The sequence below is a fragment of the Aquila chrysaetos genome, chromosome 10 (genome assembly GCF_900496995.4).
Source record: "Aquila chrysaetos chrysaetos chromosome 10, bAquChr1.4, whole genome shotgun sequence".
Classification (NCBI taxonomy): Eukaryota; Metazoa; Chordata; class Aves; order Accipitriformes; family Accipitridae; genus Aquila; species Aquila chrysaetos.
Genome location: NC_044013.1, coordinates 1,976,894 through 1,989,412, shown reverse-complemented (window position 1 = coordinate 1,989,412; position 12,519 = coordinate 1,976,894). Strand labels below are relative to the sequence as shown.

The window sequence follows — 12,519 nt, the reverse complement described above, 5'->3', positions numbered from 1 at the left end:
CCAGTTGAAAGTGAATTGCTCCAAAGAGCAAGGTCTGAACTGGGCAGAGCAAGGGGTGTACTAATCTGAATTCTCATCCTAAATCCAAGATTCCTCTGTCATGCCTACAGTGGTAAAATCACATGCAGAACTTTCCAGAACTTTCTCTCCCCCTGACCCCACCCTCCCATTGCAAACATCACAACCCAAGATCTCCTTGCTGATACTTAAAATACCTCCTAAAATTCCTGAGCTGTTTGGACATTTTTCAGAAGCTACTGAAGCTTCACACAGACAGGTATAGAGAAATACTGTCAAGCTGTAGATGCTGATTTCATTCCAGCCAAAATAATGACAAAGCCATCTTAGGGCTATACCAATTTAAAGGTCAGAGCCAGAAAGCATTTTATAGCTTTGAAGACTACTTGCAAATGAAATGTTTTGGGGTTTTGCACAGTTTCCAAGAGAAATAACATTACTTCGTCTAAATGTGTATTTCTGTATTGTCACCCTTCAATAATTTGCGAACCAGAATGTTTGGTCATTTATAACCAATTCTGACACTGAGGGCAGATATATTTAAGTGTCTAAAAGTTTCAGACAACTAGGTAGGCAATAAAGACTTCTTAAGTTCCCTGCTGAAGAAAACTCTGGAGTGTGAGTGCAGTCCTTATCAGATATCAGATAGTCCATATAGAAGAGAGCCTTATAAATGGTCTGTCCAGGACAAAAGATTCCTTTAGACCTTCTATCTTAGACACCAAAGTTTATCAACCATTACACAAAGGTCTATAGGAAACAAATTTTCATTAGTTCTTATGCTTACAAAGCTACCTTTTCTGGAATAATATTACCCCTGAGTAACCACTAAGAATGCATATTACATACAAAATGATTTATGTTTTCAGATTCCATATTTCTCTATTTATTTGATCAAAAGACTGTTGTCATCTTCTCAAACATGAAGCAAAAAAAAAAAAAAAAAATCAGGGGAAAAAGCAGAGTTTGGAAAGAATAGGAAAAAAAGGAAGCTATCAGAGCTCTACCTAGAAAGGGGACTGTGTATGTCCTTAGCAGTGAGAATAAGCAGTCAATAGAAAAAAATCAATTAGTAATTAAAAAAAAAAAACACAACACCAAACAGAAGGTCATTTTAGTAATTTTAGTATTGTGGTTTTGGTCAGCTTAGACAGGGAAACTCAGGGCAAACAGGACTTGAAAAGGTAACAGAGGGATACTAAAAAACCCCTGCTATTTGAGTTAGCATGACAGTACTGCATGCACGATAACAACATAAAAAGAAAAACAAACTCACTGAGGACAAAGTGCTTGAGCTAGGAAGATATTTGATCCACAAGATTTTGAGCTACAGTTCTGATACACATTACACCAGACTCTACAAAGAAAGGAAGAGAGCAATGTCCAGAACAAACCGTATCACAAGGTAACATTTCTAGCTGTGATATTCCAGCAACTGTTCCACTACAGCATCTGTGGGAATAGTTTCAACTCAGAGATGCGTTTGGTTTTGGAAGAACTAATATTATTCCATGGTTACATAGACTTCTTTAGCTACCAAGGGCAAGTGGAGAACTGAGCCAAGACGGATAGTCACTTAAATTACATCTGTCTGACTCAGTACCACAAGCATCTGTAGAGCATAAGTTATAAGGAAAAAAAGAAAAAAGAAAAAGATTACTTTGGTGGTCTGGACCATTATTAGCCTTTTGAATGACGAGACAGGAATTTATATCATTTCAACTTGACCAAATAACTACAGGGAGTGTCAGCTTGTGCACTGCTATTCTTCTCTGATAATTCTGATTCCACCCGCAAAAGTTACCACGATAAAGAGCTAAATTCTTGTTAAAAGAAAAATGATCTACTTTCTCACTTAGCAGTGCCTTGGTATTACAACATCCAGCATATGGATCCCTTATGCTAGAAATAGCCCATTACAAGCAGCTAATAAATAGCCATGACTCTTAAAAGCCAGAACTTAAGTCCTCAATTAATGAGATTCTTTTAAAAAGCTTTGAATACGTTTCTGTGCATCACTGAAATAAAAACATAGAGCCATGAGCACAGATGGACTCCTTCTACATTAATTTTACAGTGCAGGGGAGGGAGAGCCTAAGGGAACTGCAGCACTGGCCATCCTCCTTGCATCACCCAGTGCTCCTCAGGCACATAAGGCGGTAGTAACAGCTCTTGCTCCCTCCCCAGTTGATCCATCAGGACTGAGGCTGCTTTAGCAAGGACTGGCCAAATAACAAAAACCCCTGTATCTGTCCAAATACCACTTGCAGCAGAACAATACATAAAACTCAAGGAAAAAAAAAAAAAATCACTATGCTGCAGCTGGGTGCTCTTAAATTATTTCTGATATTGATTGTTTTATTCTACCTCTACTTTATTCTACCTTATTATCTGAATCTACTTTCTTTTTGTTTTACTCCTCCTCTCCCATACTCCTTTCATTTCTCTCATGCTGTTTGTCCCTCTCCTGACGAACTAGCCAATGCCTATTACATAAAAAGAAATCATTACTCAAACCACACGATTGATTTTCTAGGAAGAAAGCGGAGTCTTCTGCTGTATATGCAAAACTGAAGAGTTATTTGATTGAAATTGATCAATTTTTTTATTCAAAGAAAAATTTTTAAGAGTGTCAGTAGAAACTTCACTTCAAAAAAAAAAAGTTTATTGTGAGTCAAGTTTTCAGTCAGCATCTAGTCAGAAAGTAATACACATTGTAACGCTAAGCCATGCTGCATACATAATTATTTACTCCACTTCCATAAAATAGCAATTGCAAAATAAAAATCACAGTACTTGCTTTGAATACACATGAGTAGTGTAGAAATAGGCTTGCAGTAAAAACAGAATGTCCAGCTCTCAAAAGTTTCATTCAAAACATGCCCTGAAATAATCAGCTTGTCACGACAGGAAATAATACTCGGATTTCAGGTAGCTTTAATTTTTTCCTGCCTGTGAGTAAAGCAGACTAATGAATCATAAAAGACTGTGCTGCACTGCTAGTAACTGCACTCACTCACACAAGCCCTGCAAATATCTAACACATGTCCAACAGGCCATGCAGACCTTACTGGCACTCGTAAGCTCTTTCAGGATGTGTTAAGGCACACTCCAGCTCTCCAGTGCAACGCAGAGCAGAGAGTTCTTATAAACCGAACCTCAGGACATTGCGACAAAATGCGATGCCTGGGCAGACAAAAGATAATTTAGCCCATTGTTAACCATATCCTTGCCTGACAAATACTGACTTTTTGCACCTGCAGTTGCAACTGTTGGGAAGCCCCTCCTAGCTACAACCCAACTGCTTGTGATGCAAGAGAGACTGCAATCTCTCCAATTCCTAGTAACACACTTGGATGCTGGTTGCAGAAAGGGTAGAAAAGGTTGAATATAGTGAATACAGTCCTAGTTTTATGAGAAAAGCTTCAATATAATGAATACAGCCCTAGCCTTATGAGTACAGCAAGAGATAAAAATGCTTTGCTGCCCTAGGTGACCACCAGTGACTCCAGAATTCTCACATTAAGAACAGAAGATCGTTATCCAAGTCCAGAAGATCTGCTTTCACAAATCCTCTGATACTGCAATACACAGTGGTAACAAAGCAGGTTGCCTTTACTACCTGGGAGCTGGTTTTCCCAAGTCAGCTCTGGGTCCATGCATAACCAGTTCACTGTTGAGAGCTTTCCACCTCTTCAGGCTGTAACATATGGGCTCATACCAAAAATAAGCAGATACTTCCCAACATTTCCAAAGTACATTACAGCCACTCAGAATATTCACATAGCCAGAGCTTGTCATCCCAATGAAATCTAAATGTTAAAAATTCGACGGCCAAGTATTGAAAATCTCAGCAGGCATAGGAGCAACTCACAAATATCACATTAAGAAGCATTCATAAGGTACGTGACAACAGGACCCTGGAAACACTTCCTGCCATTCTGCATGTAAATGTTACTGTGTTCATCTGGAGGGCACAAATGGAAATGCTGCTGCTTCTGAATCCACATTGATATCAATATTGTAAGTACTAAATACATAGTTATGTTGTTCACTTCTACAAAGCTAGGCTTGGTGGATGGGACAGATTCTTTAGCTAATTAACACTACTGGAACTATGTAAGTACCTATGAAAAAAAATAACCCCAGGTCCAAAGACGGCAAGAAAAATTAAAGATAACATAATGTGTTCATAAAGATACCATAATGTGCTCAATCTAAAGCACACGTGGCAAATCTATTGAGTAACCATTTGCTACTAGTAATGTACGTGATGTTTTGTGGATAGTCAGATACCACGGGAACGTTCTGTACTGATGTATAACGCCGCTTCAAAGTTCCTGCTCTGCTTACTTTCTTAAGCTCCTAGGGTGAGAGAACTACTCGTCTGTAAGGGTATCTTGTGCTCAATTATTTTATGATTTATGTTAAGCAAAGGTTATATATTTGCCAAATAAAATATAACTTTATATTTTTACTGTCTTATGTAGGTAGCTGCTATTCATTTCCCATTTCAGTAAGATCTTCAGGGAAAAACTGCATCTTCCCATCTACTTACATTGAATGGACAACAACAATGCTGAAACAAACACAGTAAGTTCACAAGCATATAAAATATTTGTCTACCACTAGCAACAGACAGCTAACAAGGTACAGTATGATAATCTTCTTTCTCTTGAGGAAACAACCAACAACCAACCCAACTGCCCACCCAACAAAAAAAAAAAAAAAAAAAGAGAACTCTCCAAAAATACACATCCATAACACTGGAGTAAAGGAAACACTAACTTCTTTTGTACCATCCTATGCTCTATGATACCTCTCAGACTGAGTTTGATGGCATAAACTTTAAGACATGCAAGTACACGAAAAAGTAGGCATTACAAGCCAGCAATCTCTGCAAAGTTCTTTCTACAGCCCTGTGACAATACACTTAATGAGAAAATGTAGTGTTCTACAGAGGCAGACCAACCAACTTACTCAATTACCTAAAACACCTGCTATCTGACACACCAAGTGTGCAAGCATCACCTCCTAGAAGTGTACAAGCATGCCTAAAATAAGACTCCCTAAATACCCTAAAATACCCTCTCTAAAAACTGTCACAGAAGAGAACCTCAGCTATGGCTTGGACTTTGCCATTGACCGACTTAGTTATTTCCCTCCTGGGAAGTTACCAATTTTCCTATATATGCTGCCAAAACAGCAGCAGCTGTTCTCCACATTCGCCATCACCACCACTCCATGTGGCATAGCTTCCTTCAAAACTTGCAGGGAAAACTGTCTCCTGCTGACTTCTAACATTGGTTACCTAACTGAGTAACATTTGTCAAACTGCTCACAGGCAAAGTCACAACTCTGGGTTTTTTAAATTTTTTTAGAAACAAACCATGATTTAGATCTTTACTAATAACTCATTTCTAAGAAGTATGCAACTGTAAATACAAAAAATACTATAAGCTTTAATAACAGACATGTGGATGTTTATTTGCCTGTTAATTATTGTTTTTCTCATTTAGCGCCCATCTTGCAATGCATGTTGTGTGAAAGAGGTATGAGAGCAGTAGAAGTAATGAGACAGAGAGAGAGAGAGAGAGAGAGAGGGAGGGAGGGAGGGAGGCAGGGCCATGTAAGAGAGAAGCAGACACACGTGTTCCTTTGGCCAGAAAACTGCATGTTGGGAGCATGTGCTCAGTTTGGCAGAGCAATCTACAGCTGGCACAAGTTCTGCATATGTTGGGAGCAATCTAAAAGAAAGACTCCAAAAGAGATGCTATAAAATCCAAGAAGCAGGGAACGTGAAGGGAATAACAGCTTGTGTACATCAAAGGTAGAAAATACAAGGACAGGAAATTGTGAGAATGACTTGTAATCAAGCTCTGTATCTTGTAACTATACTGCAACTACAATGCAAGTCAGCTGAGTGAAGAGACGAGCAGCAGCAAAGGATATGTAAAACCCCAACTCTTAACTGATCCCAAAATCTTGGGCTGTCGTTGCCTTAGGGCTCACATATCTCACACTGAGGTGACAGGGTAGGATGGGACAGGAACATAAACCTATTCATGTACATATCTAGGAGTACTGATGTGCCCTCTGCATATAGATCTTTTTGTTAAAGGTGTACCACAAAAAGTGAGAGAGATCTCAAGAGATTGCCTGCCCAGTCATTTACCCCAAAGCAAAAGTTTGCCTTACTTGTCCCCCACAGTGCCACTGGAGGAATTCTACAACTCCCCTGGGTGAGCTGCTCCAGAGCTCAACCACCCCTACATCTAGAGTTTCATAACATTCAACTACAGCAAGTCCAGAAAGGTGAGGATCAGATTAATTTTCAGCTGGAGATGAAGGACAACCACCATCTTCCTACACGTCAATTCTGTTACTGTGCCCTCAAGTATTTTCCAGAATAAGTAAACCCAGTTCTATTATCCTTTCCTAGAACAAGATTTTTAAGCTCTTTACTATTTTTGCACTTTTCTAGATCGCCATCAGTCACGTTATTTTTCTTAAAGCCTGCAGCTCAGAATTGAGACCTCAACAGCCCTGAGCAGAGGAATAATGAAGGCCCAAGTTTCACATGCAATTCCTATACCAATACATTTAATACTTGCTTTCTTTGTAACATCACTTTGTCAATATTATTATTATTCTGCTTATGACCTGATTATAGACCTCAGTGTGAGGTCTGACAAGCAACAAGGAAGCTTAGTCAGTTACTATGTATTTTGTATTGATGCATCGGACATACCCTTTCTAAATATGCCTTACTCTTACTAAGAATATGAAGTTTAATGCTGTTCCCAGAATGCTCACAACCCCTCCCAGACTGGCATCAGTGTATTCCTTATTGTAATCTAAGATCCTAGCTCAACAAAAAACAGCAGATGCCAACAACTCCTACTGAAAAGAAATAATGTCACCCCCTTTCTGTTCCCAGTTTGTGCCTGCACTCACACCTGCTTCCTCCTCATGCTAGCATATGCATAGCACAGAGTTCAGGAACTAGATCAGGAACTGATCCAAATGAAAGACAGGCAGCTGAAGTGCCACCAGACTACAGCCTTAAGTCATTAATGGAAATATTGAGTAGTACTAGATCCAGAACAATTCCTTGATGTACTTCATCCAACAATTTGGCACAACTGTTTTTCTGAGAAACTTGTACTGATTTTTGCTAACCACCTTATCCTGTTGACCCTTACAAACTGATTTCTAAACAAACATATCTGGTATCTTTGCTGCTGCCAGAACAGCTGCTAATGAGTCTGTAAATTTCCCAGGTTCTTCCCCTCCCCTTTTTATGGGCAAGTATTCCTTTTCCTTTCCTTTGGCTATCTTACCCGTCCTTCAATTCTCAGAAATCATCATTGATGGCTCAGAAATTGTTTCAACAGTTTCCTGCACTATCAATTTCTCCAGGCTGTGCTAGCCTGACTACATAAAACTTTTAAATTACTTGATTATTAGATGCATACCAAAAAAATGAGGACAGCAGGGTGTTTTACTGCCAAAGTAAAAACTTCATAGTGTTATAAAAAGTGACTCGTGTTCCAGTTGTGTGCATCACCCCATATAAAGAGCCTCCTTGTAAGTTAACCCATATAAACAGCAGCATTGTTACATTAGTAGTAATCTGTCTCCCAAACAAAAGAACAGCCTCACACACAAAGAGAAGATAGAAGAAAAGATGAAGGGGAATATTCCATTCCTATTTATATTGGCACTCCTTTGGAACAATTACATGTTATGCTCTGCAGTCATTCCAAACTTACGGCAACAAAACACACCATATGGGGCAAAATTCGAAACTCGCCTAGCAGTGACAACATCATTACAGAATGAGTATGTTCCTCTAGTGTTCCTATAGCATCAGTGTGTAATTACACTTCATATAAACCTAGAACACACCCAGTCTAAAACCAGGACCAAAACGTACCAGGTAACGTACCAGCATTCAGAGGCCAGCAAAACATCCCTAAGTTACAGTAGTGCCTGGTCTCCAAATGGTTTGTTTTTTGTACTTCCACTGTTTCATACCTTTCGAATCTCCTCGGGCAGGGCGTGAATGGGGACGTGCCGCTCCATGGCCTCCCGAAACTCTGCGGCGGGCTCAGGGAACCTGCCAGAGGCCACAGGGAGGGTCAGAACCTGCCGTCAGCAGCAGGGCCGCACGTTTCCTCTGGCCCACGCGCGGAAATGCAAGCCCACGCACGCTACAGGCGGCCCAGGCCTGCCCCGAGAGGCCTCCCCACGCCCCGACCGCCTGCCCGGAGACAAGCCGCGGCAGCCGGCACCGGCGGGGCCCCGGCAGCGGTGGCGGCGCGCAGGCCGCGGCGGGGACGAGGGAAGGAAGGGCGAAGAAGGGGAAGGAAGGGGGACGGGACACCACCCGTCCCGGGGAACGGCGGTTCGGAGCCCCCCGAGCCGGGGCCGGCCCCCCTCCCCACCGCGGGAGACGCCGGAGCCCGAAGCCAGCCGGAGGGAAAGCGGGGGGAGGGAAAAGCCAGCCGGGGCGGCCATTTTCTTACCGCGGCTTCCTCCGTAACCACGGCAACGGCGCGCCGCCCTGCGCGTGCGCCTCACGTGGCCGGGGCGCGCGCGCGGGGCGCGCGCGCGAAACCGGCGGAGTTTGGTGGTTTGGTTTTGTTTTGTTTTTTTTTTTTTTTTTTTTGGGGGGGGGGGGGCGGCAGAGGGTCTGCGTTGCCCCTGATTCACACACCTCCCCCCCCCCGCGTAGCGAACGGTCCCGATTGGAAATTAATAACTAGGATGGGGAGGAGCTGCGGTGGCAGGGCTGGAGCTGGCTCTGGAGGGGGAGGACGCGGTTTCGTCGCAAAGCCTTTGTTTCGTTTGAGCCTGTCGCCCCAAAACCGGCCCTCGCGCCTGGGTCAGTTGCGTGTTCGACACCGAGGCATGTGCTCAACCTCCCCGTGAACCGGCTTTGCGCCGCCAGCCCCCAGTGAAATCCGCTCGGGTTCACAGCGAAGCCATAAAAATAAATAAATCAGGAAAAGATGTGAGAACCGGGAGTTCTCGGTACAACCCCATTTCGATGGAATTAATTTCACGTTCTGCCTCCCCTCTCCTTTTCATCGCCGGTTGTTTTACGTGCGGCCCCTTCGGTGCGGGCCAGAAAACCCGAGTTGCCGTGAGACTCCTTTTTATCGCATCCCATCAGCCGTGCCGCAACGGCCATCTGCTTCGTCCCCACGGTCCCCAGCAAGGCAGCCGGCACAGCCGGGGTCTCCCTCCACCTCAACCTGCCGCAGACGGGTGATGCTGCGGACGAGGGCTGCTCACCTCCCAAAGCCGACTTCCAGCCTGTCCAAAGCAATTCCTGCGTGCCCAAAGCATTTCCTATATGCCCAAAGTATTTTCTGTACGCCCAAAGCAATTCCTATATGCCCAAAGCAATCTCTATATGCCCAAAGCAATCCCTATATACGCAAAGAATTCCCTGCAAGCCTTATACAAAAAGATACGCCCCCCCCCCCCCAAAAAAAAAATATTTAGGGACAGCCACTAAAAACTGGGAAAAGGCCGTCATGAAAAAGGAGGTGACCTTCCACTGGCCTTTGTTAACCTAATTTAATTTATGCGTGACTCGCTCTTAACTGCAAAGGTTCAGTCTCTGGGGCAGCTCCGTGTAGGGCAAAGCATCGGTCATGTTTTTCAGAGCGGTGCCGAGCGGCTGAAGAGGGAATAGGTTTTTTTGGTGGAGTAAGCTGCGTGGGGGCAAGGGGGGGGGGGGGTGCTATTGGAGAAGATAGTTATTTTTATTGGGGAAAAAAAGGAAAATTGCATTAGTAGGAGCTGTTGCAATGATACAGGGATGCAAAGCCGGGGGGGGGGGGGGGCGAGGGAGGGCACCGGGCGCCCGGCCGGGCGCCCGGTGCCCTCCCTCGCCCCCCCCCCCCCCGGCTTTGCAGCGCGGTCCCACGGGTGGGTGCCCCCCCCAACCCTGGCGCCTGCTGCCGGCGTGACCCCTTCCACGTTGCGTGCCGACCTCCCGTGTTCCGCTGCATCGTTAATCCCCAGTTTGGCAGCAACCGGAGCCGCATGCCCCAGCTTCCCCCCCCCCCTCCTTCGCCTCACCACCTCCTTTAACCTCTTCGTGATCCAACGGGGGATATAAGGGTCGGGGGCTGCAGATGGGGCGTCTCGCGTGGAAAAGGGGAGGTGGGTGGCGTGGGAATGTGTGTCCCCCCCACACACCCCCCGTGCCACCGCCCTGCAGCGCAGAGCAAACGTTAACTCGCCCGTCGCAGGCGCTCAAAAGGTCAGAGCGAAGAGCTGGCGATTTAAAAATAAATAAAACATAAAGTCCCAGCGCGCTGCACCCACCCCCACGCGGTGCCGGCGGGCTGGCAGCGGGGCTCACCCCGGCGGAGTGCGGGGGGGGGGGAGGATTGCGTGTGAAGGGCGGCTCGCCCCCCGCGGAGGTATTTAATTAAGAGCGGCATTAACAGCGAGACGGGGAAGGCAGCGCCTTTGATCGGGGTGGCGGAGGGAAGGGGGGGGGGTGCCTGGCCGCGCCTTGCCGGCATATGTTCCCCCTGCGTGATGGCGGCGCTGGCGGGGGGCGGCGGGCCGGGCGCCCAGCGCCTCTCACGCGATGGCCGCCTACCGTGCCGGGGAAGGGTGTCGTGCGGCGGGGCGATGAGATCAGCGCGGATCACCGCCGCGGCTGTGGAGGGAGGGGAAGGGGAAGGAAGGGGAAGGCGGCCGTCACGCAGCGGCCGGGAGATGCAGGGAGCGGGGGGGGGGGACACACACGGACTGCTCCCTTCCCGCCCGCGGCTGAGGGGAGGAGTGTGTGAGGAGATGTCCTGGAGGGCTGAGCGGAGCCTGTGCTGAGGGGGTTTGAGAGGACCCTGTCCTGGGGGGACTTTGTTGTTGTTGTTGTTCTTTCGGTTTTATGCAAGCGTGTAAAAAACATGGGGGTTGGAACGAGATCATCTTTAAGGTCCCTTCCAACCCAAACCGTTCTATGACTGAGGAGATCCTGTCCTTGGGCGAGGGGGGGCTGAGGAGAGCCTGCCCTTATGGGGGGGGCTGAGGGGAGCCTGCCCTTGGGGGGGCTGAGGAGATCCTGTCCTTGGGGGGGGTGAGGGGAGCCTGCCCTTATGGGGGGCTGAGGAGATCCTGCCCTTACGGGGGGCTGAGGAGATCCTGCCCTTGGGGGGGGGCTGAGGGGAGCCTGCCCTTATGGGGGGGCTGAGGAGATCCTGCACATGGGGGGGCTGAGGAGATCCTGCCCTTGGGGGGGGCTGAGGAGATCCTGCCCATGGGGGGGCTGAGGAGATCCTGCCCTTGGGGGGCTGAGGAGATCCTGCCCATGGGGTAGCTGAGGAGATCCTGCCCATGGTGGGGGCTGAGGAGATCCTGCCCTTGGGGGGCTGAGGAGATCCTGCCCATGGTGGGGGCTGAGGAGATCCTGCCCTTGGGGGGGCTGAGGAGATCCAGTCCTGGAGGTGAGGAGAACCGGGCAGGGGACATGTCGCTGCCAGCCCGGACGCTCACGGTTGGGGGTCCCTGTGGGAAGCACAGCACCCACTGTTTCCCCCCCCCAGCCCTGCGGGAAGCCCCCCCCCCAAAATCCCCACTCTGTCATGGCCCCCGCGCCCCGGTCTGCGTGTCACGGGTGGCTCAGGACTGCGGTGGGCTGAGAGGGGTCTCTCTGCCTCTGCCCCTGCCCGTGGGTCCTCAGCTCCCGCAGGGCAGGCAGGCCGGGCCGGAGTCCGGCCGCGTCTCGCCCGCATGGCGTGGCGGCAGGCCGGCGTGCGTGCCAGCCTGAACGAGCGGGACGGCTGGAGATCAGGTTCCAGGCAGCGCGAGCAGCTCCAAGGACAAACGAACAGGCAAGAAATGAGTGCGTGACACGCAACAGTCATAAGCCAGCTATTTCCATTGTTTTCCGGCAGGCTTTGTACCTTCTCAAACACACGTGGAAAGCCTCCCGCTGCTTAGAAATCCCAACCCGGAGGAGCAAAGTCCGTGCCAGTGGGCAGCTAGGGAAAATGGCTAATACACACGACCTTCGCACAAAGCAGGACCGGCCGGTGTGCGTGTGAGGGTGAATAGGTATGCCTGCGCCTGCAACATTTCCTGGGTAAAAGAGAAATCGCACGTTTATACTAGTTCTCTTGTTTTAGGTTGTACTTTCATTTGTTCAATACAAAGACCAGCGCAGGGAAGCGGTTTTGCAGTGTTGTCTGTCAACAGCTCCTCTGGGAACCTGCTGGCGGTTCCAGTTGTTTTGCTAGGGAGGAGCAGAGCGCGAGCGCTTATCGCTCAGACCTGCGGTGCCGTAGGTACGCGGGGGCTTTGCGGAGGAGCAGGAGGGGTCCCTGCGCTGGGGCCCGCAGCAGAGGCTGACACGAGGAGGAGAGATGGCAGGAGACGTGCAGAGGGAGGGGTCAAGGGAAGGACAGGGCTTGCACGGCGTACGGCAGTGAGGTTATTTCTGGTGCTGCATGCACATCGTGTTAGTTCCCG

At 47.8% G+C, this 12,519-nt stretch overlaps 1 protein-coding gene across 3 annotated transcripts in view; it reads right to left on the bottom strand.

Annotated features, from left to right (window-relative positions):
* Positions 1–10,239, bottom strand: part of LEKR1 (leucine, glutamate and lysine rich 1) — a 67,613-nt gene extending 57,374 nt beyond the window's left edge. Inside the window, exons 1-2 of one of the 3 annotated variants that reach the window (XM_030028789.2) lie at positions 10,130–10,239; positions 8,059–8,140 (exon numbers count right to left, since the gene is read on the bottom strand). In XM_030028789.2, the coding sequence (XP_029884649.1) occupies positions 8,059–8,106 (48 nt within the window). In that variant the 5' untranslated portion in view covers positions 8,107–8,140; positions 10,130–10,239. The other 2 variants (XM_030028788.2, XM_030028792.2) reach the window with 2 other exon arrangements.
* Positions 10,240–12,519: the final 2,280 nt, after the last annotated feature.